The sequence below is a fragment of the Phalacrocorax carbo genome, chromosome 1 (genome assembly GCF_963921805.1).
Source record: "Phalacrocorax carbo chromosome 1, bPhaCar2.1, whole genome shotgun sequence".
Lineage (NCBI taxonomy): Eukaryota > Metazoa > Chordata > Aves > Suliformes > Phalacrocoracidae > Phalacrocorax > Phalacrocorax carbo.
The window spans coordinates 89,268,074-89,295,508 of record NC_087513.1 but is presented as its reverse complement, the minus strand read 5'-3'; the positions used below and the strand labels follow the sequence as shown (position 1 = coordinate 89,295,508).

At 43.4% G+C, this 27,435-nt stretch overlaps 1 protein-coding gene and 1 long non-coding RNA gene across 6 annotated transcripts in view; one reads left to right on the top strand and one right to left on the bottom strand.

Annotated features, from left to right (window-relative positions):
• LOC135315794 (uncharacterized) overlaps positions 1–27,435 on the bottom strand; it is a 212,058-nt gene that overhangs the window by 40,334 nt on the left and 144,289 nt on the right. The gene's annotated exons all lie outside the window — the stretch shown is intronic.
• CHD1L (chromodomain helicase DNA binding protein 1 like) lies at positions 6–27,179 on the top strand. 5 transcript variants are annotated; one of them, XM_064465969.1, is made up of 23 exons: positions 6–189; positions 1,488–1,600; positions 2,375–2,481; positions 3,739–3,853; positions 5,384–5,415; positions 7,451–7,532; positions 8,813–8,975; positions 9,329–9,484; positions 10,690–10,782; positions 11,222–11,318; positions 12,788–12,861; positions 13,956–14,066; positions 15,624–15,738; positions 16,186–16,339; positions 17,436–17,601; positions 18,950–19,095; positions 19,464–19,627; positions 20,352–20,560; positions 21,637–21,735; positions 23,096–23,166; positions 23,428–23,542; positions 23,792–23,900; positions 24,594–27,179. In XM_064465969.1, the coding sequence occupies exons 1-23, from the start codon at positions 93–95 to the stop codon at positions 24,670–24,672; spliced, it is 2,667 nt and encodes an 888-aa protein (XP_064322039.1). In that variant the 5' UTR covers positions 6–92; the 3' UTR covers positions 24,673–27,179. The 5 variants fall into 5 exon arrangements, with proteins under 5 accessions (XP_064322039.1, XP_064322047.1, XP_064322056.1 ...); XM_064465977.1 differs by lacking the exons at positions 23,792–23,900; positions 24,594–27,179 and adding an exon at positions 24,421–24,587; XM_064465986.1 differs by lacking the exon at positions 24,594–27,179 and having other exon boundaries at positions 23,707–23,837.

Sequence of the window (27,435 nt, the reverse complement as noted above, 5' to 3'; positions counted from 1 at the left end):
GCCACGCCTGCGCCCCGCCCGGAGCCGGAGGGAAACGGCGGGAGCAGCGCGGTGACTGCCGGCGCCGAACCGGGCCTCCCCCGCTGCCCGCCATGTCACGCTTCTTCCAGGCGCTTCGCCGCGCCGCCGGCGCCCGGGCAGGGGGTCCGGGCGTGGAGGAGGCGGACGTTTACCGGTGGGGTCTGACAGGTCAGCGGGCCGCCGCCGGTATCCGGCCAGGCCCCGGGCGGCCCGGGGGAAGGGGGCGGTGAGGGAGCGGTAACGCGCGCCGGGGCGCCGGTTTCTGTGAGAGGATCGCGGGAGGCGGCGGGGGGACCCTGGGGCCGTGCCGCTGTAATCGCCTGGGCTCTGTGTTAACAACCTTCAGGCCTGAAATAAATAAAGGTGTAAATAAAGGTGCCCCCCTGGCCTGTAAAAGTGAGCTACAGGCGCTGCGGAGAGCGGTATTGCTGCCGCTCCGTGCGCACCTTCCCCGGCTGCTTCAGTCGCGCCTTCCTGGGCTTTGCAGTTAGGTGGGTGGTTAGGCCAGGTTTGGCTCCCCGAGCCCCGCTTTTACCTCTCCGGTGCCTCAGCGCAGCCTTAGACAGCTCTGTGCTGCAGGAGCGGCTCGACAGGGCAGCGTTCAACACCCTCAAAGTGGGTTGATGTTGAACGTGTGTATCTGTTGAACACGAATACCCTGAAGGGTAGATATTAAAGGGGAGCACCTGAGCTATCCAGCCTGCCTGCACGTTTTCCTTAGCTGTGGGGCTCCCACATTTCAATCCCTGTATTAATCTGGGTTTGTGTTTCCTGCGGTCTGGTGAGTTACTCAACACGCTCAGCGTGCACCCTTCCCAGGGGAGGAGAGGGCGGCAATGGTGCCGTGTCATTAGTAATACACAGTACTTGAGTCCGGCTACAAGGCAAGATCTTGAGAACTCCTACTTGGCTTGTTTTGTGTTTGTTTTGATATACTGTGCTCTACAAGAAGGATTGCAATGGTTGTACTAGCTACAGTGACCTACCCTTGAGGCCTGTCCTAGCTTAAGTGTAGGAAAGCTGGAAAACATCTTGTTGAGAAATTATTATTATAGAGTAGTGGAATGTTACAGACCTTTTTGGTAGCCTAAAGTGTGACCCAGGATGTAGTACTTAAATATTTATAAAAGTGGCTGGAGCTGAAAATTAAGCCATATTTTACGACGCAAAGTAGCGGCTTAATTATCAGATTAGGTTCCTCGTACAGGCCTTTGTAATGACTTGGGCATTTTTGTGTGTACAAGTTCCTGAATACGGTTTAATTTAATGGATTTGCTGTAACACTGGTGTCTCTGCTCTCCTGCAGGGTAAGCCAGCTTTGCTGACAACTGTTGCGTTCTTCCTGCAAGGCCGTTGTTTGGGGTGACCTGGTTGTGCAGGACCTGTCTCCGGTGGCTTCAGGGAACAACTGTGCATAGAGTGTATTGGGTGACTGTGTAAATGTAACAAATTGCTTTTATTCCCAGGCATTAAGCTTCGTCCCTATCAAATAGAAGGTGTAAACTGGCTGGTGAGATGCTACGAAATCCAGCATGGCTGTATCCTGGGTGATGAGATGGGTCTTGGGAAGACTTGTCAGGTGTGTTGTCCTCTTCTTCTGGAAAACTATCTTTGCCTAATAATTTAGCCCTATGGTTCTGCAGAATAAAAGGAAAATCACCCTAATGATTGGTCAGTTAAGCAGCCTCATTCTGAAACCCATACTCAAAAGACAGAGCTTATTGTTTCTTTCATTCCTTAATAGCTTAAAACCCCTGTTAGGTCCTGAGTGACACTCCAGAAAGGTTTCAGGGTTTTGTAAAAAGACGAGGTCATTTCACACAGACATCTGAATGCGTAATTCATAGTGGGCTGAGTTGAAGGGGCAATACACAGCCAGTACAGAGAGGATGATGTTGTTTTGAGGCACCTGCAGCAAGGTGATTTTTGGGTTTGCCAACACATGGATTAAAATTTACAGGTGTAAATTTTTCAGTGCTGCTTTTGGGGTGGGGAGTTTTTAAATGGGTTTCGGTTCTGGTGGAAAATGAATGTGCTTTGGTTCAGCTGGTGGTACTCGATGGGTCTTAAATAAGAAACTGGTAGTTTTATCAAGTGGTATGTGGTAGATCTTCTTTTTTGTGACTGGAGAAAGGTTTTTGGAAAGGGGCTCCAGATATTGAGGTCATGTTTCGGGATCTAAACTTTTTTGTGGATGGTAGATCTCACCTGACATTCTCTTAGCTCTGCCTTGTGCTAGAGAACCTGTGGGAGCCAGCTACAAAGCTCCAGAGGTGGACAGTTTATGTTGATTCAGGCCATTGGTTTTAACCCTTTTCTTATGAAAAAAAAAATAATTTTCCTTGCCTTCTAGACTATTTCTCTACTTCTTTATTTGACAAAAAAATTGGCGAACAAAGAGAAATTTCTGATACTTTGTCCACTGTCTGTTCTGAGCAACTGGAAGGAGGAACTGGAGAGGTAAGTTTCAGCAGTTGTCCATCTCATGATAGTCTTGTACAGCAAGTTACAAAGATTCTTTTCAAATGGGCTCAGTCCAGCCGTTTTTGTCCTTTTAAAAGGGGGAAAAAAAGTAAAAGCAGAATCTGTTGAAACTACAGATCGATGCAAACACTACTTGCAGTTAATGTGTGGTCTTTACAATGCTGTGGTATACGTGAATTCATCCAACTTATAGTATCGTCTGACTTTCAGTACAAATGCCCATCAGTAGCTCCTTACTTGTTATTGTTTTGTAACCCTCCATGCTCAGCCTCTCTTAGGCAAAATCTGCTGAAGACAGCCAGGATTCTGTATGTTGAAAAGGTAAGACCCAAGTTGAATAGTATCTTTCTTGGCATGCTCACATATGCATGCCAAATACATTACATCCGTGCACACAGCCCATCGTTGCATGGGTGCAGTGACTGAGCTGATGGCATATTTGCTGTGTGCGGAACATATACGTTTTTAAGCTGAAGCCCAAACATTCCTTTTAAGAGGAAGAGCAGAAAGTTAAAGATTAGAACAGAAGTCTATCTGTCTGGCCGTTTCAGCATCTGAAGTCACCCAGCTTACATTCTGAAGTGAGCTGGCCTGATTTGGATAGACTTGCCGTTAGAATAGTTGGGGGAAAGTGCATCCCTTCATAGATCAGCAGTGAACAGCTATCCAGGAGGAACATTAAGCAAATATCAGTGGTGGGAGTAAATGAGGAAGAATTTTATGATCCTGACTCTTCCTCCATGGTACTGGCTTTCTCTGCTGTTTGACTAAGAGGATAGACTTTTGAGGGCCTGACATGGACCTGTTTGCTCCAGACATTGTTTGCCTTTGTTTTAGCACGATTTAGACCAATTCTTTGGTCCCAATTGGGCAAACTCTATTCATTCACCTGCTTCTCATGAGCTTTTCCAGTTCAGAATGGCAGATGGGCCATGAGACTGGTTTTTGATCATCTGCCTTGGACTTTTAGACCTAGGAGAATGCAGTTTATTTGGGACTTGGCCGAAGCAGAACCAGCAGCTGAGGCGCCAACCTGAGAGGCAAATTAATCAGCAAAGGGTTAGATTCCGAAGCTGAGATCCAGACACATCTCACAGGAGGGTAGGGTGTTTGGATAGAAGGTTCTCATTATCTGTGCAGTAACTACGTTTGATAATGGGGTCCAGGGTCATAAACACATGAAAGACTTAGCTCAGCTCACTTTTTTTTCCTCTATCTTTCTCTTGACAACAGATTTGCTCCAGGTCTTTCCTTTGTGACATACATAGGCAGCAAGGAGGAACGACCCAAACTGCAGAAGAACCTGAAAGAGCAATCTCACTTCGGTGTGCTCTTGACAACATATGAGGTATGTGATGTCTGTGTCACCTGAAAGGAAGGCTCAAGTTTTATCTCATCTTTTCCATTCCTCTGTACCACCCAGCTTGTGCCTTGTCCAACATACTCGCCTCTCCTTCCTCAGTCATTTTATACTCTGTAAACCATTTCACCAATTGATCTAAGTTGCTGCAGTTTTTGTGTCCCTAAGATAATCTACTTTAACCCCAGCTTTACCACATACCTCTATCGCACCTTGAGTAAAGAAAACAGGCACGTGTCCATCCTTAACTAATGATAAATGGTACTGCATTGTCTTGTATGGTGCCTTACAGTCCCTTAACATTTTAATAAAAGCGTATGCATGTGATGTTTTTTAAGACTATTAATCAAGAACACTATTAATGCAAAGAACACTTAGAAACAGTTCACCTTTTTTATGCCCTCTTCAGCATACCCTCCTCAGACAAAACTCTCATTCCTGGACGGACTGCAAAATGGTGAGGTTCCTGTTACAACTGATAGGACTTTAGGCTGAATCTGATCAGAGCTCTCCTGAGAAGGTCCTGTCCTGCTGTAAATGGAACCAACCAGAATAGCATTGCTTCCTTGGTTACTGCTTTGGACTTTGCATGATCTGGTGCTTAGTTATCTGGAGTGGGAAAAGTCTTTATTTTTCTCTTATGAGTCAGTCCCACTCAGGTGTTACTTCACACCAGCACCTTGATTTTATTTTAACAATCTCTTAACAACACATCAACTTGAAATTAGATGAAAAGCATCTCTTACAGCTCTTCCCTGCCTCCCCGATCTCCCTTTTCTTTTGCCTTTTTGCTTTCCCTCTCCAAGTATTTTACTGTCTCTTCCCACTGGGAGCTGTGTGGCCTGTGCTGACCACTCTGAAACGGAGTCTTCTTCCATGTTGCACAGGTGGGAGCGGGTAGCAGTGATAGGCCTTGCCCTGAATGTGATAAATGAAGGTGCTTATACTGAAGCAAGTCCAAGAAAGCAATCAGTTGTATTGAGATACTCACCTGGCTAGGTTTTTTCTTGTCTCTGTTGCTTTTGATGATAAAATTCTGTGCTTTTTAAGGATTTCTCCTGAGTGACCTGATTTCTCTTCCTCTGAATCTGAAGTTGGGCAAGCAGTGCTTACACTTCAGGATACTGTGAGGGCATTGTAATAGCTTAGATTAATCCACTGAAGCATATGTTTGGTTAGAGTGGAAAAGATGATGATGCTGAAGGTGCATGGTGTTTCTTACTGAGACAGAAAGATAAGAAAAACTTCACGGAAGTGAAGAGCATTTATGGTGTGTGTAAATTTCCATTAATTCTCTGAGGTTCTGCTGCTGGTATTTTGCCAGACGAGAGTTAAAATGTAGGATCACAACAGCTTGGGCTTACAATAGCTGTCATGCTACTTTCCTCTGGTAATAAGTGGCTTCATTTCACTCTCCTCCATTCTACCACAGTTTGCAAGTAGAGAAAAAGATGTTCCATTTCTTAACTGGTGTATTAACTTAAGTCATAAATCACAGTTCATTTCTTTTCATTGCAGATTTGCCTGAAAGATGCAGCATTTCTAAAACCGTGAGTCTGGCTTTAGTTTTTTTCAAGTTTAATTCTGCCTGTCTGTCAGCGATTTCTTAAGTGTATGTTTGTATGTGTGTGAGATCCCATGCTTGTTTCACAAGAGCCAAGGATGTTCTTTGCTTGTGATTAGAGCTTTGTCTGTATCAACTTTCAGTGAAGAATCTTTAATGTCAGCTAAGATGTAAGGGAACTTCCCCCAAGGACAGTTTTCAAGCCAGTTAACTCAAAATAAGATGATATATAGTGACTGATATATAGTACAACAAATATCAGTCCAGAAGATTGATATTTAGAACAGAGGAGATCTTCAAAAGCTTTAGATTGTAAAGGTATTAGATGCAAAATCTGATGAAATTGACCTACATTATACTGTGGTGAACACGTGCCAATACCATATCCTGAAGTTTATTGCCTCCTGCCTCCAGTCAGAACTGTGGAGGGTTTATGGAGCATTATGCTTTCTAGCAAGATTGATTATACAGCTGAAGTTCTGCCTGTAGGAAGTATTGCCACAGCCATGCAGGATTTTACAGAAGCCTACACTTGAATGGGGAGGAATTTTCATATTTTTTAGTAATAGCACCAATATCTTGCAATAGTGGTAAGTGCTGAGACAAATGATAGGGACAGCCAGATGCCCTGAATAGCTCAGGATCTTTGTAGGAGCAGAAACCCAGTGGCCCCCACGGACAGAGTTCTGGATCTCCCAGAAGTAGTCAGGCCCACTATGGGCACGCTGTTATCTTTCTGCAAAGCACCTGCCCTTGGCCACTGGTGGAAACAGTGGGTTGTGGTAGAAGCCAGGCCTTATGAAAGGTAGCTGTGGCCATACTGTCCTTACAGTTCATGTCATGTCCTGCACTGCTGTGTACGATTCTGCTTATTTTGCATCTTACCAGGGAGTACCCAGGGAGAGCAAGTAACCAGCCCTAGTACCACAGAAATGTCAGCTCCAGGGCAATTTCCTACTTCTAAGGCTAGCACATAACCTCAAAGCTGTGTCACTCAAGGGGGGTTTTTGCCCTCTAGTATTCCTTCTGAAAAAAGCAGCTGCTAATCATTTGTACCTGTCCTGTGTAGGAGCACTTGGAGTGCTTTATAAAGGTGGGTCAGAGTTATCAGATGTCTTACCACCACCACTCCTTACAAGCAGTGTAACAACACAAATGAGTTGAGCAAGAGCCCTATTCTAATATAATGTAGAGAGATTTGGTTGCTGAGCCTGTAGAATAAGAATAATGACATTTCACTGCCCTGGCAGAGAAGAACCGCTCTTAAACATCAAAGAGGGGAATTGAGAGACACAGAAGAGCTGTGGGGAGAACATATCCAGCCTTCATATTCCACTGGGAAGAGAACTGTGTGGGTCATGCTTTCCCTCCCCTGCCTACCCATCAGCCTGTGGAATCCATCGGCTAGATGGAAATCACTGTGATGTGGGAGTTGAGACCCTGGTGGTAAGCAGGCACAAACACTGAGGCTTAAGAATCTGGAGTTTGTATGAAGCCAAGTGGATCTACTAGGTCACCAGTGATTCTACAGCCTACTTGATGAGGCACTGCGTATAGCTGCATCAAGCCCAGAACAAGCTGAAGCTGCTCTCTTGGGTGATCTGCAAAAGGCTTGTAAATCACTCTGCTATCACTACTTGATATTAGTTGTTGCGTTTTTGCACACGTACAAGGGCCTAGTTTCACATCTTTTTTGTTCCAAATTGTAGACCTCCTTGAATGTTTGACTAATTGGTGGTTATGTCATTTTCCCCATAGGAATGGGGGTGGAGAGAGAAGCAACAATTTCAATGCATTTACTTACTTTTGATTTCAGAAAAAAATCACCTAGGCTGTAGTTAAGAAGCTGCGTTGGCTCTTGGAAACCAGTACTTGTCAATTCCTCCCACCCTGCTTGTGGTGTTTGCTTGTGGTTCATGGACCATCTCAAGTCCAACCAAGCAGAGCCACCGCTTACTTCAGTCTTTTTGTGCTGATAAGAATGAATTGTCTGTCCCTAACTGAAGACACTCTTTTTTCAGCTTTAACTGGGCTGCCTTGATTGTAGATGAAGCTCACAGACTGAAAAATCAAAGTTCTCTGCTTTACAAGACACTTTCTGAGGTAAAATAATTCATCCATCTTTTAGTGTCTAAAGCCTTTTTTATCTTCAGTATAGTATACAGATTCTCTGTTCTTCTGAGTATTTATTAAGCTCTGGGCCCCAACCAATTGCCATCAGAGCTGGTGAATGTATTCCCATATTTAGTGGCAGACAGATGAAGGCCTATCTTCTTGTTTTTGCATGGAGGTGAGCAGTATATGGAGCTTATCTCTCATCCTAATTCATGTTTCAGCTTGTCACATTGGAGCAATTTGAGAGACAGAAAAATATAAGGCAGCCAGACATAGTGCTGAACCACAGCTGTGCTACTGAAGTAGTAGAAGTCTGTCTGACTTAAGACAATATAAAGCGACAAGAGGCTATCTCCAGCTCTGGGAGAGTGAAGAAACCCTTGCCTAGTTTGTGGGACCTCGAGTCATGAACTATCGACTTCCATTGTCCCATTTAATGGAGCCACCCTTTTTTATTGAAATTAATATAATTGCTCCAGCTTCCAAAGCACCCTGCTGAAGTACAGTGAATGCCTGAGTGAAGGATAGGATATACCTCTTGTCATGGCAGTGAAACATGGGCATTAGGTCTGGGCTGGCATCAGCAACAACTAACTACAGTACCTTGAAAAATAATTTTTGTATTAAATTCTGGAAGTCTCATGTCTTCTGAAAATATTGTGATACGTGTTACTTCAGGAGCTTTGGTTGTAGTAACAAAGAAATAGGCATGATTTACCTTAGCTCTTCTCTTAACATATTCTCTATTACCAAACTTGAGACAAGACTTGTATTTTTTCAAAGGTAATCATAGTCCTCAAGTCCATTTACAAGGATTACTGTGAGCAGCTTGGACCAGATAATGTTGCTGTGTTTATCAGTTAGCCAGCAAATAGAAATGGAACACAGTCTCTTGCAGTTTCATTTCACTGTCCTATTCGGACAGCATTTTCCAGTCATCTCTCATTACCTAACACTGAGTATGCAGTACTGGACCGTAGATCACATGGATCTAAGAATTTTAATGGTGACAGTTTTGCACTTTGTTCTTATTTTAGTTACATTGTCTTTCTTGCACTGGTGCCATGCTCGTCGGTTTGGTGGAGGTGTTTGTCACACCCTACCTTATGTCGGATGGTTTTGGCAGACATTTACAGCATTCTGTGGGCAGTCCTGTGCCACCTGTCATCTTTAAGCTAAGCTTAAAAGTGGTGTGGGTGAAGTGGTATATTAAGTAACTTTTCACATATTTTCTCCTAATAATTTTATTTCATTGCTTGTTCTTTCAGTTCTCAGTGGGCTTCAGCCTGCTACTCACAGGCACGCCAATCCAGAACAGCCTCCAGGAACTGTACTCCTTACTCAGCCTTATTGAGCCTGACATCTTTCCTAGGGAACAAGGGAAAGAGTTTGTTGAGTATTACCAAATGATTGAAAAGGAGAGTGAGCCAGGTCAGTAATAAGCAATGTTGTACTTGAATCAGAACCAGCCGTTATCTTGACTAGGAAGCAGACATGTTATGTCGCCTTTATTTGCCTTTTTTTTTTTAATGCTGACTAGCCACAACAACAAACAAAGCCACTAAAAGTAAAGATTACTTACCTTAATGTAGCTCTTACATATTTAAGGTATGCAGCTATGTTTTGGTTTCTCTGTTTGTAAAATTGGGCTTGAATCATTTCACTAAGAGATGTAAAGTTCCTTATACATTTATTTTGAAAGTATAGTTGTGAAGGTACTGCATAAATTCCTTACATTTAAGGCAGTAATCTGCTCCTTTTTTTTTTTTCCTGCCTCTGCATAGCCAAAGAATTGCACAATCTTCTGCAGCCATTTTTGCTTCGAAGAGTCAAGTCGGAGGTGGCTGCAGAGCTGCCAAAGAAGGTGGAAGTGGTTCTGTACCATGGAATGTCAGCTCTGCAAAGGAAGTACTACAAAGCCATTTTGATGAAAGATCTAGGTAACTGACGGGTTTGAACCCTATCAGCTAATTTTAAAACTAAAATTAATTCCTTTTGTAAATCTGTGCTCTGTTGTAGAGAAGGTAAAAATATTTCGGTCTGCAGAATATGCATAGAATGAACATGGCAAATTCAGTGCTTTGGGCTGCTTGATTTGTGGTTTTAGCTTGTGATAAAATAAGAGACCTATGTACCTAGAGCTCAGCTTTTGCAGAGCCAGGGAGGGCCAGCTTCAGGATTCTGCTTTGAGCCATCCTGTAATTAAAAATACTTATCACCAGGTAAGCCTGCTCCTATACCATGTTTTCGAGTTCAGACAAAAGGATGGTACAGGAAATTTGGGATCTGTGGATCTCTACAAATTTTCCAATAGTAGTACAGATGTCATACAGCAAATTAAACATACAGGATGTAGATACGAGTTTCTTTGGAAACCACAGGCAATGCAGCCACAGACTCTTACCAGCATAGCTCACTCCTTGTCACTTCACATATGAACTAACTGTAACAAAGTATCCTGAGGTATAAGAAAGTATTTGCTTCTCTCTGAATTCCTCCTCTTTCATCTATGCATACCACATCATATGGGCTGCCAGTGCTTATGTGTTGTAAGGAAAGTAAAACTGGGGGATGAGGATGCTTTGTTCTTCCAGGGCTAATGTCTGGTGCATCAAGGAGCCAAGGGCACTTTGCATGGACATCACCAGGGAGGCTGAACTTTCTTCTAAGTACAGCATGTGTGCACATATCTTCTTTTTTTCCTCACAAAAATGCAACCTTTCTTAACTTCCTGGTTGCCTAGTAGATTTTGACTCTGCTGTGTTACTTATTTTGTTAGAAAACTCAAAGGAAATGCACCAAATTTCTTTTGCTATTTTTGATTATTCCTAGATCTAGAATTCACTCAGAAAAATGACAGTGACCCTTTCCAGGGAGTCCATAAAGTTCCAGGGAGTTTGACAGGCAGAGTAGTTTTCATCAGGGCCTTTTTCTAAAGGCTTATCTAAAAAACATGAGGGAAATTTTGTTTGGTCCATGAAAACAGATGTATTAGTCTTGAGATGGAAATTCAAATGCAGACGTGACACGCAGAGACACTCCAGTGCGGAAGCACTGCAGAGCAGCACCCAGACATTCCCAGACACACCCATTGATGGAGCATGGGTGTTCCTGCTCAGTTCCTTTTCTGTGCTCTTTGTTCCAGATGCATTTGAAAGTGAAACAGGAAGGAAGGTTACACTTCAGAATGTCTTAATTCAGCTTCGGAAGTGTGTTGCCCACCCATACCTTTTCAATGGTAAGAAAGCACTCCTCTTTCTTGAAACAGAAAGAAATAAGTTTCTTGATTTACACAATGGCTTTCTATTATTGCTTGTCAGTGTAGTGCTTAAAAAAGCAAATAATAAACAATGTCATACTTGAATCAGAACCAGCTGTGAGTTTGTGACCAGTTCCAACATATGACAGTTCATCAGTAATGAGGAGTAAAGTAGGGGACTGCAGCTCTTTGCTTGTTTTCTCATCAATGCATCTACTCACACCTAAACAATGAAATCACAATGCTTTGTGAACTACTGAGGCTGTTCTTTAGAGAAGGAGAAGGACCATCACTTCTCACGCAAGCATCATGGGGGTCTGCTTGGTGATAGTTGGCAGTGCAGACACGCTGAGGTTGACCATTGAGTTGTTACTTGCGCAGTATTAGGTCTGCTTCTGAAACTCTTTTTTTGTTCCAGGTGTTGAGCCAGAACCCTTTGAGATTGGAGATCATATTGTTGAAGCCAGTGGCAAGCTGTGTTTGTTGGATAAACTCCTTTCATTCTTGTGTGCTGGGTATGTCATGTTGGTGTGAGGAAAATAGGGTGAGGTTGACATAGGGAGGAGAGGTAAACTGGGAAGACAAGATGATCCCTGAGGTCCCTTCCAAACTGTGATTCTGTGACAAACTACCTTATTTAGCCATAGATTGAGTAGATATTAATCACAACACAAGGACTGCCCTATTTTTTGCACATTACTGACTATCTGACAGAAGTAATTTGAGTATAAGGAGCTGCATTAGAAGTGGTAGAGGAACCTCAAAGATTTTTGTAGCTTCCCTTTAAACATTTCTTAAAACACTCCACTAACTCTCTCACATGTTCCCATATTTGCCATATTTGGCAACCTGGGAGAACCATCTGACATGGTATTGAGAACATGTGGTTTCACCATGGGTTTCCTGAGAGTAGCTTCCAATGCATCAGTTGAGTTCGTTTGTGCTACCATGCCTGTGTTAGCCCAGGAGGCAGGAGGCATAGCAAATGTGAAAAAGACATTTGACTGGACCAAAAACCAAGAATAAGCTGAACCTTTAGCTTTGAGAATGGCATTCAGAACTGCTGGTGCTGGGCTCTGGTGACTTCAGAACCTGGAACCCAAATAACTTGGGTATTTACCTCCAGCTCTCAGATGGGAGGCAAATCAAACTGTGGTTTGCATTCTTGTGCAGTCTGTGAAGCAGTGCTTCCTGCATGACACACATTCTACCTTCTCAGTTGGGGTGGGATTTGCCTTGGACTACTTCCAAAGGACAGAGCTTCAACAGACCTTGGGAAGTTCTGATGTGGTTGTGGAGGTCTTTGTCCTTCTGCTGTAAAGCACGGTGTGAGTGGGTGCCTCTCCCTTGAACGTCTTTGCCACAGGATCATCCCTGTGCAAAATTTGGACTTGAAAATGCCTGTGTTCTGCTCTACAGTAAAGACTGATTTAAACAGAGCACAGAGGCCTAGAGCAGGGAGGCAGGAGAGTTGATTTCTCACTTATACATGATTGTAGGCAGAGTTTGATCTTTGAGGGTCATTTGCTAGAGGAGGAAATGCTCTACTGTCACAGACATGCTGATACAACATTTTCCCAGCATTTAAGATGCTTTGTAGTGTGTGATTTGATAGCAGTCTGGTGTGGCAGGTCATGTGGTGAGGAAAACTTTGTGATGTTAGGTTGAAGCTGAGGATCCTTTTAGACAGGTTCCTTTGGACCCTCACTAGGCTGCATATAGCCAGCAGCAGAGCTGTGCCACAGCCTTGTTACCTCTCTGTGACTTAGCACTCTAGACACGGTAACTGATGATAGCAGATGAGGTTGACTAGGCTGAAAATGTGGTGAGGGGATGGGCCATGACTCTGTGAGGCTTAGTGTCCAGAGGTGATGAGGCCCTGCTATGTAAAAGTGACTGGTTAAGCTATTGTAACCCCTCTACCACTCTCTGAAATGCTGTCACAGTATGTTGAGGCTCATGGTGTCTCATGTTCTTCTTCCAGTGGCCACCGTGTCTTGCTCTTCTCTCAAATGACTCAACTGCTTGATATCCTGCAAGACTACCTGGACTACAGAGGTATGTTCTGCACGCTTTGGCAGCAGAGGCCTTATCCTAATGATCCCTGCCATATATTGTTCCTCTGATTTTGGTTGATCTGCCTGGGATGAAGAAGGGACTATGATGGGGATTTATTGCTGCTTAGTAGATACAAACCATATTGTTGTAGTGGTGCTGTGAATTTGAGGGTCTTGAGTTCAGCTCTTTGCTGTGCTACCACATGCCTGAAATAAGCTGGCACTTAAATGTTGTTCTTCAAAGTAGTTTCAGCTTTGGTTCCGTGATAAAATGGAGCTAACAGATGGCAGGGTAGCAATGTTTCATTATATACCTGTGTTCAATTATATACCTGAGTCCTGAAGTAATTGCGCTGAAGGCAAGAGGCTTGCTCTAGATTCAGTTTGTCCAGCACCAAACACAAATTGTGCTGCGCTCATACCAGGAAATTAATTTTTGATTAAAACAGTTGTTGGCAGTGGGGCCCTAACATGTCTGTGAGGGCAGGTTGGATCAGACCATTTTTGGCAAGGTTACCAAAATGTTCTTGGGACATTTTCTTTTGTTTCAATCCACATGGCTCCATGCCTACTTAGGATTTCCCATGAAAGAGGCTTTTGTTTGGTGTTTTTAGTTTTGGACAACTAATAACACAGGATAAAGCCAAATGTAGGGCCATATCCCATACTGCGTGCTCACAGGAAAGCACACATTGAAGGCCGTGGGAATTTGCATAAGGTTGTTGGCCTGTTTTGTGGGGCCAACAGCCAGCACAGCATAGTCTGAAATGGGACTATGTGTTAACGTTCTTTTACTTTGGCTCTGAATTTTTCTGTTGTGTTTCCAAGCAGTAAATTAAATGCTAAGAGCCTCTGCTTCAGACTCAGCTAAATTACCCTTTGCCAACGGTCGGTCTGGAAGTCAGGGTCACTACTTCAGTTTATACGAGGTTTAACTGGGAAAGAATGAAGGAGTTAAAGGCAATAAAATAAGAATCAAGGCAGGAGGATTCGGTATAAAAAGATTCAGGACAGGAGTGAGACAGTAGAGAATGAGGTAAGAAGGTAAGAGCATAGACAAAATTTCAGAAACATATATGTTGCTTATTTGAAAAGGCTACAGCTACGAGCGGCTGGATGGTTCTGTCAGGGGAGAAGAGAGACACCTTGCCATTAAGAACTTTGGTCAACAGCCCATCTTTATCTTCCTGCTGAGCACCAGAGCAGGTAAGTAAGGGGAGACAAGCAACCCATCTTGCTTCTGCACTCTTCTTTTTCTCTCTCTGGCAAGATTTCAGGGAGAGCCTGTTCATGTGAGGGATTTTTGAGGGAGGCAAGACACATCCTGAACCTGGGTCTCCCAGCTAGGACATCTGGTTTCTGTGCTTTCCTTTTGGAAGCTGATGCCAAGACACTTTTCATATTGCAGCCACTTTGAGTTTTTGTTTTTTTCATTCCAAGTCCCATAATGCCTGTCCCTATGCCAGGTTGAGCTTAAGGAAGCTCACTAGCATTTTATTTCTGCAAGTACCAGACTTCAGGCGGGAACAGACTTCCTTTAAGTAAGCTGATGGAATTGCTTCTCGAGTTCACTGAACATGGACATGCTCTCTAGCTGGCAGACAGACTCAAATGAGAGCCTTTTACTGTCCTGAGACTGCAAAGAGCAAACACCATGGGACCGCCATCTGTGCTTCTTCCCCTCTTAGCTCCTCAGGCAGTTCTGTGTCTTCTATGCAGTTTCAAACCTCCCTGTCTCTGTCAAGCAAGCACAGAGGCAGGCTTGTCTCCAGAGGAGGGATCCAAACTGCTTGATCTCAAGCATCAAACTTGAACTAAGTTTTCCTTTGGGCTCCTGGTCAGACTTTCCTGGATGAGCCTGACTCCAGCGATAATGCAGTGCATAGAGGGGAGCGTGCAGAGAGACTGAAGAGAAGCGCCTAAGCCTAGATGGTAGGAATAAATGTGTCTCTCACCACGGTGCCTCAACTCTGCCTGCCTGTGTCAGCCAGACTGAGAGTTGTTTTTTGCTGCACATTGCTATGTCTGGCCAAAGCATCTTGTAGTCAGCTGCGAACGGGTGTGCTAACAGTACTTCCATCACTGTTATGGACAGAGATTTTCAGGTGCATGACTGTCTCCACTTGCAGGGATGTTCTGGTTACTGTGAAGAGGTGCTTGGCATGAGCTGAAAGAAATGTAAGGCAGCAGGCTCCCCCCCCTTTAACTACAGTTTGTAGTCACAAGAGCAGGTATTAGAAAAAATATAATTGACTATTTTTTTTCTTTTACTTCCTTGAGAGCCCAAATTCTAACCTCAAAAACTTTAAGTCATACAAATACCTAGGGTGTGCTTATTGTATAGTTGGGCCTGGTGTTTTCCACTGTTTCAGCAGTGTATTGACCTGTTGCTTCTGTGCTGCAGCCAAGTCATGACTTGGTCAATCCCTTGTAGCCTCAGTGAAGCCAGTCCTTGCAGGGTTAATCTGCCTGCCAGCGGAATAGTATGTGTTTGTTCAACAGTCTTGACAACCAGTCCCCTTTGCATTGGTTCACTTGCACCCTATCTTTTTTGACTTTTTTGGCTTCCAGAAAGCACGAAGTTGGAAATAGAAGGCTTATCCATCTTTTTAGATCCTTACGAGACTTAGATTTGGGTTTGAGAGATGCGTTGAATTAGATACAGTTGATCAGATCTGACAGAACCTTGCATAGCATAAATTCTGCAGCTTCTCCTTTATTTTCTGCTTCTGACATATTTTGTGACCTCCTCTTTCTTTGTAGGTGGAGTTGGCATGAACCTGACAGCAGCGGATACAGTTATTTTTACTGATAGTGATTTTAACCCACAAAATGACTTGCAAGCAATAGCAAGAGCTCACCGGATTGGGCAGCACAAGTGAGAAATGTTGCTTTTTCTGGTTTGGTTGCTGACTGTCTTGGTCTCTCTGTCTTATTTTCCCTATCCATAGGCAATGGAGGGTTAAAGTACAGTGGACTGAAGATCAAAGAAGAAGAGCAGAGAGGATTTTATGTCTTTGTTTTTCTGTTGCAGCCTCGTGCAGTCTCGTCCTTGTCACGTGCCTAGGGTGGGAGCTTTGTTGATTTGCAGGAGGAGAGGGAATCTGGAGGTTTGCCTGCGCTTTTGCAATGAGCATTTCTCCTGTGTCAAGTAGCAATTGTATCAGCATTACATTTCTGATGATTATTTTTGTTGATTTTGTTCTCGCCTTTTTCACCTGCCTGAGGAGTGGGTGAGGGTGCATGGATAGTCCTCCATGCAAGGAAACAGCTTTAGTGCACCTCAAAAAAAGAAAATAATAAGAGGTTTCTTAAACTTTTCAAGGCCTGTAAAAATTATCCGCCTGATCGGACGAGATACAATTGAAGAAATAATCTACCGAAGAGCTGCTTCTAAGCTCCGGCTGACAAACGCCATTGTAGAAGGGGGTCAGTTTGCTCTGGGAGCGCCCAAGCCTCAGGGAGCAGCAGAGTTACAGGTAAAATAGAGCTATATCCTCAATTTGACTTCAGTAACATCTTTAGAAATGTTCCAGAGTGTTTCTGTATTCATGTCTGATACGAACCTAGCCAAACACTTATATTTTTAGGGGAGATGTGCATTGACATGACAGCTTTTGCATGTCTTAGGAACCAAAATGACATCCCAGGTCCAGACAAGATCAGACATTTGAAGACAGTTTTTACTGTTTTGAGACACATGTGTTGTTGGAAAAGGGTGTGTTTACTTGGAGAAGAGGGGAAGGCAGAACCTCTCCTTATTTTATTTGCTTATTTTTAATTAAAACAGGTCTGAAGTGGAAGCTGACTCATTGTTTCTAGAACATATCTGTCTCTGGTGCTTTTCTCTCACAGAGCTGATGATAAGTACTTAGTCAGCTTTTGGTTGTTAGTCTGAAATTCAGTCAACCTTCTGTTGACCTCTTGGCAAATATAGTATCTCAGGAGTCAGGGCATGATTTATAACTCTGACCTGAAAGCTGAGGTTTGTGCTGAGAACTTGGGTTGAAAACCTCAAGCAAAGTGACATTTAGGGGAATATATCCCATCAGTGCAGCTAAACCCAGGAGAGGTTTGGAATTAGTATATCCTTCCCCCCCTGCCTCCCCTAACCGCCCCGTCAGCATGTATCTCAGCAATTATAGTTTCCATGGGAGAAGTGGAACTGAGCCCATAGGAAATTCCACATCGATATTTTTCTCCCCGTGGGTTTTTGTGGCATTTAAGCTTTTGTTTTAAAGGAGATGGGGGCAAAACAAGCCCGGTCTTTCTGGCTATGAAGAAAGCTGCTTGAATGCAGTCATTACAATGCTGTTTTGTCATTTGGCCCTGGGGAAAAATGACCGTTCAAGTCTGGATGAGTTATGTTTGATGGAGGTATGTTGTAGGGGCCTGTCCCATCAGGCGTTGGGAGAACTAAGCATGTTAAAGCATAAGTATCCTCACAGGTAGCATTAAGGCTTAGATTCTTCCACTCGTACATGCTTTGCATTTAAGCCTGAGAAGCTCGAGACACTGGGATTGGCATGGAATTAGGAGATGATAATACTGACCTTCCCCTTCTCTTTGTTAAAGCTGAGTGAAATCTTGAAATTTGGCTTGGATAAATTGCTGTCCTCTGAGGGGAGTACTATACAGGATGTGGAGCTAGAAAACATCCTTGGAGATACAAAAGGAGGGAAGTGGGTAATGGATGTTGTGCTGCCACGCGAAGAAGAGTATGAAGAGGAGGATACAGAGAGTAAGTTAAGAATTTAAATACCTATGAAATGCATGACACTTGGGTGCTCATAGAGCAGGCTTCCCAGGCAGGGGTGGCATTTTTCAGGCAACAAGAAGAAAAGTGGACTTGTAATTGAGTGAGTGACTTGGATTTTGTTTTGTGGCCTATCCACAAACTTTATTTCCAAGCCTTTATTGGTCTTTTTCTTCTTTTTGTGTCCTTATTTGCCTATTTGTATTATAGTAGTAGCAATACTTGCCCAGTTTGGAGGCGGGGGGGGGCTGAATTCCTTCATGTGCTTCAAATCTTTTGAGACCTCAGATGAAATTCACAAGAAAAGAGGAAATATTCAAATTGCATATGCCATTTTTGCCAAGAGAACCGTTAAGATAGATCTACAGTTTTAGAGATACAATGGTAACTTAAGGAAAGGCTACAGTAGGTGTTTTATATTTCTCTCCAAACAAAAGAGTATTGGCCATGAAAATTGCAAGTTAAAATGACCTTAGAAAGTTCCAAAATGTGAGATAAGAAATGCAGGGTCATGGGGTCTAAACAACTTGAACAAACCTACTCTGTCTTCAGTACTCTACCTTCCAGACCAAATGTCACACAACTGTGGTTAGTTTTTCACAACCCCATGCTATATGAGAAAAAATTCTAAGGATACTTTCCCTCTTCTAGCGTCACGGTGAGAAAGACTGAATTTCTGGTTTGAGTACATAGCAGCACTTAAATATAGATCTGTGACTGAAGCAGAAATATGGCCCTGCAGGTTAGGTATTTTCTGTCCTGCAGCAGTTGCCAGCAACAAGTAATTATTTGCTGAGAGTTAGCAAAGAGTGGTATTTTCTGTTGGTAACTTAAAGAGGAGCAGTGGTACCACACTGTGTAATAGTGATTAGGAAAATAGCTCACCTGATGAGCAGCGAGTCTGGGCTGAGAGTTCTGTGCTTTTATTTTGTTTGGGAGCTCAAAAGCAAAAGTTTGCTGTCTCTTTACAAAAGTTGCCTGTAACTAGATAGGAAAGCTAAATGGATTCACTGCTGGCAGAGATGGAATGACCAGAGATCAGCGATGGAGCCACAGCTTAAAACAGTTATTTGGCTGAAATAGAAAGAAAGGTTCTTCGTCAGTATAAATTACTTAAATTAAAAGCTTTTATGCAAGGAAGCAAATCTTGATTCCATTATTTCTACATGATGCTGACACTGGTCATACAAAAAAAAAAATGATGAGAGTGAACATCTTTTTCTGCTGAGGGTAAAAATGTTACAGAGAAGCCAAAATTCTTTTGATCTCACTGTTCATTTAAGGTGTTAGTGGTTTTCAGTTCCTTTTTACACTTTTTAATTATTTTTTAAAGATCACATGTACGTGTACGAAGGCAAAGATTATTCAAAAGAACCCAGCAGAGAAGACAAAAAAGCATTTGATCAGCTTTTGGATCTTCAGAAAGCCTTGACTGAAGAGACCAGTAAGGAAGGGAGAGCTCTCCGGAACAAAGCAAATGTAAGACAAAATATGTGACAAGGCACATGATGCTCTTTCATTTGCTTGTGGAAAATGAGGCTGACAGTTTTCTCTCTTCTACAGCTTGCAGAAGGCATGTTAAAAGGTTTGGATGTCAATGTAGTAAAGTTGGCTCTTGAATCTCAGGGCTTGACAATTCAGCAATTCTGATAACAGATCAGAGATACGATGTGCAGGGAACTCATATCAACTTAGGTCACAAAACCACATGTATGTGACAGTTGGGGTCTGAGGATTAAGACCTGTGGACAAGTAGACAAATGGGAAAGCAGTGTAGGTTAAGGTGGGCACAAGACATGGCTTTAAGATGCGCAGTTTGTTTCCATGATACTTCTTTCTTTCTCCAGGCCCTTCTCACAGGCCTCCGGGAACAGTCAACCAGGAGGAAACACTTGTTGAGTGCAGAGGAGCTGGAGGCTAGGAGGAGGAAGCGCCAAGAAGCAGCAGCAAAGAGAGCAAGGCTCATTGAGGAAAAGAAGGCCGCAAAAATGGAGGCAGAGCACAAGAAAAAGTATGGTTTGTATAGCATCTGCTACTTGGAAGCTGATGTCTGTTACACTATACTCTAGAAATGTGTGCCTGATCGACAAAAGCAAGTCATGCTCTGTATCCACTCTGGCAGGTGGGGATGAGGGGAGAAGAAGATGACAAAATGGCTGCACGCCACCCTCACGAGAGAGTTAATTTCATCCATCAGGATGTTTCTGTGTGTGTGCTCAAATGCGTAACGTAGGGATGTGAAGGTGGAAAACTGATTTGAGCCCCTAGCAAGGGTTCTCTTCCCCTGAATACCCTGCCTGACTTCACATCTAATTTAATTCATAGAGACTGGCCTGAATAAGAACCCTGTATCTGTGAGCTTTTGGGAGAAGCCCTCTGAAATGTCACAGTTGGCCCTGATGTATTGGTCTCACATCTGTGACCCTCTGACATGTATTTTAACTTTCTCCTCCCTGTTTCCTAGATGTTCTTCCTTTTCACCACTCTAAGTAGCTCCTTGTCCTTCATCATATTCTCACTTTTTCTATGCCTGCAATTGGCTTATCACACTGGTATGTGGCTCCTAATATCACAGATGACACCTGTGCTAAACTTTGTTCCGGTCTAAAATAGGGGAGGGGAGCAGAGGGAATGCAGGTCTGGGACTCTTGTGTTTCACTGTGAAGATTTAAAACAAGGTGTGTGCTCCCGTCTTTGATTTTCATTGAACATCATCTTTGCTTGTTTTGTTTCAGGATGGCCTGGTGGGAGGCAAATCATTACACATCTACCTGCCTTCCCTCAGAGGGAAGTGGCTCTGAGGAAGAGTTTGAGGAGGATGAGGCTGGGCTGAATGGGGATTTATATTATGAAGAGGCAGACCTGAACTCTATCAAGTACGTCATGGGAGATGTCACCCACCCCAAGGCAGAAGAGGAGGATGCCATCATTGTCCACTGCCTAGGTGGGACTTCTGACAACAGGAGTGTTGTTGGATGAGGTAGACCAGGGGGCTGAATTGTCCCTACTAGCTCAATAGTTTCTAATTCCCATCCAGACTGAAATAATTTGGATTTGAGTCTGACTTAATCTTGAGTGGTTCAGAGGCAATACAGCCTCTGCTCTACCATGTGTAACCCACATGAGTACTAGCAAAGTATACATGGGTCTTTTCATGCCCTCTCTGGATTTATGGGTAAGCCTCTTGAAAGATGCCTGTATGGCTTGAAATTTTAAGTCTGTGGCCAAGCAGGGACAGTTTCTCCTGAGAGCAGGGCTTTTTGTTCATCCCAAGGAAGCTGTAGGGACTGAACTGAGATATTGAAAATCATCTCCCTTATACAGTCAGCAGAGAGAGACAGGCAATTCCAGAGGCTGAGGTCTGAGTTTCTCTGTTTCAGGGCTTGTCTCTCAACATTGACAGTACAGAGGCTCTAGGCTAGTCTCCTAATTTCAGGATCTCTGTTAAGACACTAAAGCTGAGGGAGAGAAATTCACATTACAGAGTTCTTCCTGAATCAGTCAGTGGTGGAGCTGCTCTCTGACCAGGGCTATAGCAGAACATTATAATCTGCTTTGGCTTATGTTAAATTCAGCACAAAACCTCATGTTTAAAGTGGAAATGCCAAGTAAAAGTGAAAGCCCACAAATTACACATCTAGTTGTGGGAAGCCCATGGTGCCAGTCTGGAGGATATGCTAGGTCCATGCCCTATGTACCTGTATACATGTATGTGAGGATACTGACAGGTTTATATGCCCAGTGCCATGGTCAGTGCTTGTTTGAGCATCCTCAGTGGATACTAAGAAGGAATTCTTCCCGCAATTTTTCAGGGAACTGTGACAAGTTTGTTTTTCTCAAGGGCTGAGGTTTATCCTCTAGGATTGTCCCTTGAGTACTGGGTGACTTCAGCTCATGTGTGGTTCCTGTATCTGTTTTTGATAATCGTTTGTTGCATTTGTACAGAGTAGGTCCCTTTCCTGCAGGGATGCTCTTCAACCTCTCTTTCTAAAAGGAGTCTAACTTGTCATTTCATTTTAGATGACTCCGGCCGCTGGGGAAAGGGTGGTTTATTTACAGCTCTGGAGGCTCGTTCTGATCAGCCAAGGAAAATATATGAGATGGCAGGAAAGATGAAAGGTAAGAGATTAAAACATGACCTTGGGCCAAGATACTTGAAAGAGCTTAAATCCCACTGATGTTGCAGGAGTGAGGTGCCTCGGTACCTTAATACTCATGTTTTTTCCTCTTTCTCTAGATGTGTGCCTTCCTAGCTCTGAAAGTAGTAATACAGCAGGTGCTTTGATTTGACTCGTTTGGAGCGTGAGAGCTCTGCATAGGGATTGGTGCCTGGTTTTAGCCCCAGTCAGCAACCAACCACCATGGAGCCGCTCACTCCCCCCATGGTGGGACGGGGGAGAAAATCAGAAGAGTAAAAGTGAGAAAACTCATGGGTTGAGATAAAGACAGTTTAATAGGCAAAGCAAAAGCTGCATGCACAAGCAAAGCAAAACAAGGAATTCATTCACTCCTTCCCATGGGCAGGCAGGTGTTCAGCCATCTCCAGGAAAGCAGGGCTCCATCACACGTAATGGTTACTTGGGAAGACAAATGGCATCATTCCAAATGTGCCCCCCGCCTTCGTTCTTCTTCCCTCAGCTTTATATACCAAGTATGATGTCATATGGTATGGACTATGCCTTTGGTCAGTTTGGATCCGCTCTCATGGCTGTGCCCTCTCCCCTCCTGGCTTCTTGGGCACCCAGCAGAGCATGGGAAGCTGACAAAGTCCTTGACTTGTTTAAGCATTGCTTAGCAACAGCTAAAACATCTCCACGTTATCACCACTGTTTTCAGCACAAATTCAAAACATACACATACACATACTAGCTACTACAGAGAAAACTAACTCTATCCCAGCTGAAACCAGGACAGTTGGTCATTCCGATCCTAAAAAATCATTAAAAAAAAAAAACCAAACCAAACTTTTTCATTATTCACTGGATGTTTTTTACCATATAAGCCAGAGCCCTGCATCTTCTGTCAGAGTGCTTTTAAGAAAGATGAAAGCCACCTCAGGCAGTACTCAGTTAAGCATTTTGGTTCTCTCCAAGCACTAATCTTGTCCTGAACATGTATTAGCTTTTTTGAGCTACCTACAGCTGGTGAAAAATGCGGTGCTTGCTGTAAGGTGGACCTGGTGTTTTTTCTAATTTCCTGGGAGATGCTTTCTTCTTGTTGTTCCAGTGTCCCTCCTTCCATTTGTAGTCTCTAACTGGGATGTGTGTGTGTTTCTGTGTGTCTCAGGATGGTGGGGGTAACATCTGTCTTGCTTCCCTGAGCAAAGGGACTGACTCTGCTGAAACTATCCTGAGGAGATAAAGAAAGACAAAGAGAATAATACAGAACATGACCGTGAAATCACTGCTGCATTGAATCACCGTTGACTCTTCAGGACTGATTTTTTTTTTTTTTTGTTCTGTTCTTGTTTTCTGGACAGACCTGGAGTTAGGAGGAACCCTGTTATTCCCCATTGATGATAAAATATCCAGGAAAAAAGGACAAGACTTGGTGAGAATGAGAAGCTCCTTTTTATGTTGCTCTGTCCACATGTTTTTGAAGCTGTGTGAAATGAATGTTATATCTTTTTCCCAATAATAATGGCACTGAATACTAAACGCGGCTAAGTTCAGTTCAGCATTAGAGAAAAGGAGATCTTTTTCTCATTTATTAAAGCTAATAGTTAGTAATGCAGTTTTCCAGCAGCTGTCACTCTGTCTGTTAGTGCTGTATATAGACTCCATTTCATGGTTTTGTGTGTTTTCTCCTTAGTTGGCCTTGGTTGTAGCTCAGCACCGGGATCGGTCCAACAACTTGTCTGGCATTAAGCTGTCTGCTTTGGAAAAGGGCCTGAAGAAGATTTATTTAGCAGCCAAGAAAAGGAATGGTAAGTGTTTGTGCGGCAGAACAGTAAATCTTTATGAGTGTGATTGCACCTAAAGATGATGACCAATTTCCACCTCTCCTGTACTGTTTTTTCTGAAGTGAAGTAAGAGTGAGATCTCCATGGCAGATATGTCATGTTCCAAAATATTTCTTCTGTTCTTGTAGGGTAGCTTGAAGTCCTTATCTAGATTGCTTTCTATATGTGTACCTTGTCCTAAAGAGTGCGCACTCTCTGCTCCCTCCTTCTCAGCAACAGTGCATCTTCCACGCATTGGGTATGCAACAAAAGGTTTCAACTGGTATGGTACCGAGCGGCTCATCCGAAAATACTTGGCAGCACGGGGCATCCCCACTCTTATGTATCCTTTTGGAGTATGTTTTAGTTGGTTCACAATCTAATATTGAAATGATCCCTTAAATATCTCGGTGGATGCAAAGCAAGAAGGCAAGGCACAGATGCCGCAGTCCAGCTAAAAACTTGGTTTATCTGATTTTGCTCTCATCCAGGTACGCATTCCACAGTGAGGACTTTAGTGTCTTAGGCGATAATGACAGATTAGTGTGATTCAGTATACCTGTCAGAATTTGTTGGAACTAGATGCTAGTCTTCTGTTGACAGCCATCAACCTGTATATGCCACGTCTGTGAGGGAGATGCCTGGAATTTCAGAATAATGGAAGTGACTCAGAAAGTAGCAAAAGTGAGGATGTGAAAAAACAATTACAATGTTCCATGCAAGTGATAACCTGCTTCTTGGCTGAACATGGTGGAGTTGGTGTGTGTTAGGACAGGCCCTTATAACAAAACAGCTCATTGCTTTTGCCTTCCAGGAAAGGGAATGGAGGTTTACAAGGAGGCTCTGTTTTGTCATTTCTCTAGGAAGACATGCATTTGCTATACTGCCACCGTCAGCAATTCTGTGAAGCTGAAAACCTGAAACAAAGGCAACGGTATTCAGAGCATTCTGCCTCCTTCCTTGGTGAATCTCTTAGGGGACATGTTGTCTGGCATTCCTTGACACTTGACAGCATTTCCTTGACACTTCTTATTAGATACTACTTCCCTAGGAATAAAGGCTCCTCCTTTGCTTCACAAGCATATTCATCTTCAGTGACAGTCTCAAAACCGTGACGATGCAGTAATTTCATTGAGAAACGTGCAAAAAGCTAAGGACCTTTCAGGCAAGGATCACATAGACAGTCTGTATGCATCCACTTCGGAAACATGGCTTGCACAGCCATTTTTCACTCCTGTATCTCTCTGCCTTTATTGGCCAGAATATTTTCATATTGTCAGTGGCCCTGGAGAGGAGTAAGACTTCTTCAGAGTTCAAAGAGTCTTTGGATAAGGACATTGGCTCAGTCCCAGACCTGTTTTGGAGATGGAAAATCAAACTTTCATTGATGGTCAATTGTTATCCCTTACATGAAGTTATTGCTAGGAATTGTTTGGCCCTCCCTTTTTCTCTCTTCAAATTTTATCCCTTGTCTCACGATGCCTCTTTTCAGTCAGCTTTTTAGTTGTTACCTGGGACTCTGTGTACATTCCTATATATAGACGTCTCAGTGGAAAGGAAGGTGTCAGCTGCATGACAACCACATAGTATAAACTGCTTATACTGTTCCAGTTCCCCTGAAGTCCATTAGACTTGCATTTGGTCAAATATAAAGTTTAGCCACATAATCATGTGCTTATAATCTATCAAAATCCTGACCAGTATTCTTGGCAAAGGTGTGCCAGGCTGCCAAAATTTGAGACTGGCTTTATAAATGACACCTTTCCTTCTCACACAACTGCTTTTTCATTACATAGTTCTTTGTTGCAGCTATTGGGCAAAACCAGTTCCTTACTGCTGTCCAGAAGGCTGTATGAAAGGTTCCATGACCCTTTGATTGACTTTAAGGAAATCTTAATGCAGAGTTTTTAATGTCGGTTTTACTCTATTGCAACAGAACTTTCTTGGTTTTTTGCATTGTTGGCACTGTTGGCTTTAGCATATTTTGCAGTTGTTTTTTTTTAGCGCAACCAGGCAATAGTAGCTCCCCTAATAAGTGTTTTGACCGGACAGACTGTGAGGTGCCAAACTTAATTCAATTTAAAGTTCAGTTTTCAATAGGAAATCACCCCACAAGCAGTGGAAAGTATGTCTTTACATATCTAATTGCCAACACACATTTTATTGGCTGCATTTACACTGCCTCTGTAGCACCATCTGGTTACTTGGTAAGTTCAGGCCTAATTCTGACATGGTTCATCACACTGACTGATGTGCTTCACAAGAGAAGAAGCCTTCCTGAGCTGGATACTCTGTCATATACTCTGAGCTCTGCCAGAAAACCCCAAGTGATTTGTTACCTCCTTTGACCCTGCTGAAGCTTAGTTAAGCTAGTGCTGCATAGCACCTCTGTGGGTAAGACCTTTCTTACAAAGGGGCTGTTCCTGCGAGCTGCTGCATTTGTATTAGGATCAGAGTCTGACTGCGAAGACGTTTTCAGGTGAAAGGTGGTGAGTAGATGTGCACTACCTTGTTTTCCCTGTCGTGCAAACTGGCAGTCTTCCAGCAGGCCGGCTGGTGGCACTGTTAATCAGCTGCAGCAGCACATATTGCTCCTCGGCCGCCTTTCAGAGAGCAGGGCAGTGATCTCCAGCCTGGAAAAACGCCCCGTCTTAGCCAGAATTAAAAGACTAATTATGCTTTTCTCTTTGCCAGCTTGACCGAACACATAATTTCAGTCTGCAGACTCATGGTTCTGTTCCTCCACCTATTCTTTTCCTGTGTATTTATTGCCCTTCTTTAAAAGGTTTCATTCCCAAGTGTTCCAGTGTGTGCAGTCTTGTTCCTTAGCTTCACAAACACCTCTGTGGCCAAATCCCAGCCCACCTATGGGTTCTCTGGCCAGCATGCAGTTGCACATGGACAAGGTTTGTCTTGTGGCCAAGTCCCCCAGAATAGGTTGAAGTAGTGCATCTACCACCACTATGGCCAGGTATTCCTATCTGAGGCCTCCTGCTTTCCTTTGTTTCTACAAGAAGACGGGACCCTGCCTCTGTCCTGTGCCCCACACCCTGCCATAACTCGGACTAGAGTTATAAATGAGAGGAAGGCGTGACTACCTGCCTGTCAATGTCCCTTACCCTCTAAGGCCCCTTGCAGAGGGCTGCAAGGTTCCTGGCTCACACAGAGAAAAAGTCATGGTATGCAATAGATTCTAGCCCTCTTAGGGGCAAGTCAGACAAAAGGTGTTCTCTTTTCCCCTTCTAGCCCTCTTGGCCCGCACAGATGAAATCTACCTTATTTTTTTCCCTTTAAGTTTACTTAGGAAATGCTTCTGGAGTGTGGGGGTTTTGTTGCTTCTTTTTCTTTTTTAAACAATATTCTTTAATATACTTTAAATCTGCTGAACCCAAAGAAAAGTCCTACCTCTATCTGCTTTGAATTGGAAGTGAGATTTCAGCTGAATCCTCAACTGGGTTTTGCAGATTCCCAGCCAAGTGAAGTTTTTCTAGTGTTTGCTAGCCCCCACCATTTCTCTTTATTTGGGCAGAAATCATGTATTTTGGATAATTAATTCCATAAAGGGCTCAGTAACTTTTATGCAAGTTGCTATGCAAAATAAATGTGTCATGCTGTTTCTTCAGCTGTGCAATACTACGCATTTTCCCTTTCTAAATAGCAACCACCCCAAAAGGGAAGGAAGGTGTTCTTTTGTAGTCGTGTCCCTCTGGCCTCTCTCTTCCTCCAAACAAGATTTTCTGCAGCATAAGAGCCAAAACGCGGCTCCTTGTGCATATCTGTCATTGCACGTTTACTTAGACTTTAGATGTATGTTGCTCGATTGAGGTCAGCAGCACAGAGCAAGGTCACGACAGTTCAGGTTGGCTATACAAGCAGTT

Excerpts from the sequence above, each read along its gene's own strand:
- CHD1L (XM_064465969.1), top strand. The coding sequence starts at position 93 with ATGTCACGCTTCTTCCAGGCGCTTCGCCGCGCCGCCGGCGCCCGGGCA. Across the intron at positions 11,319-12,787 it reads CTTTCATTCTTGTGTGCTGG|TGGCCACCGTGTCTTGCTCT; the intron begins GTATGTCATGTT and ends TTCTTCTTCCAG. Across the intron at positions 14,067-15,623 it reads CCTGCTGAGCACCAGAGCAG|GTGGAGTTGGCATGAACCTG; the intron begins GTAAGTAAGGGG and ends CTTTCTTTGTAG.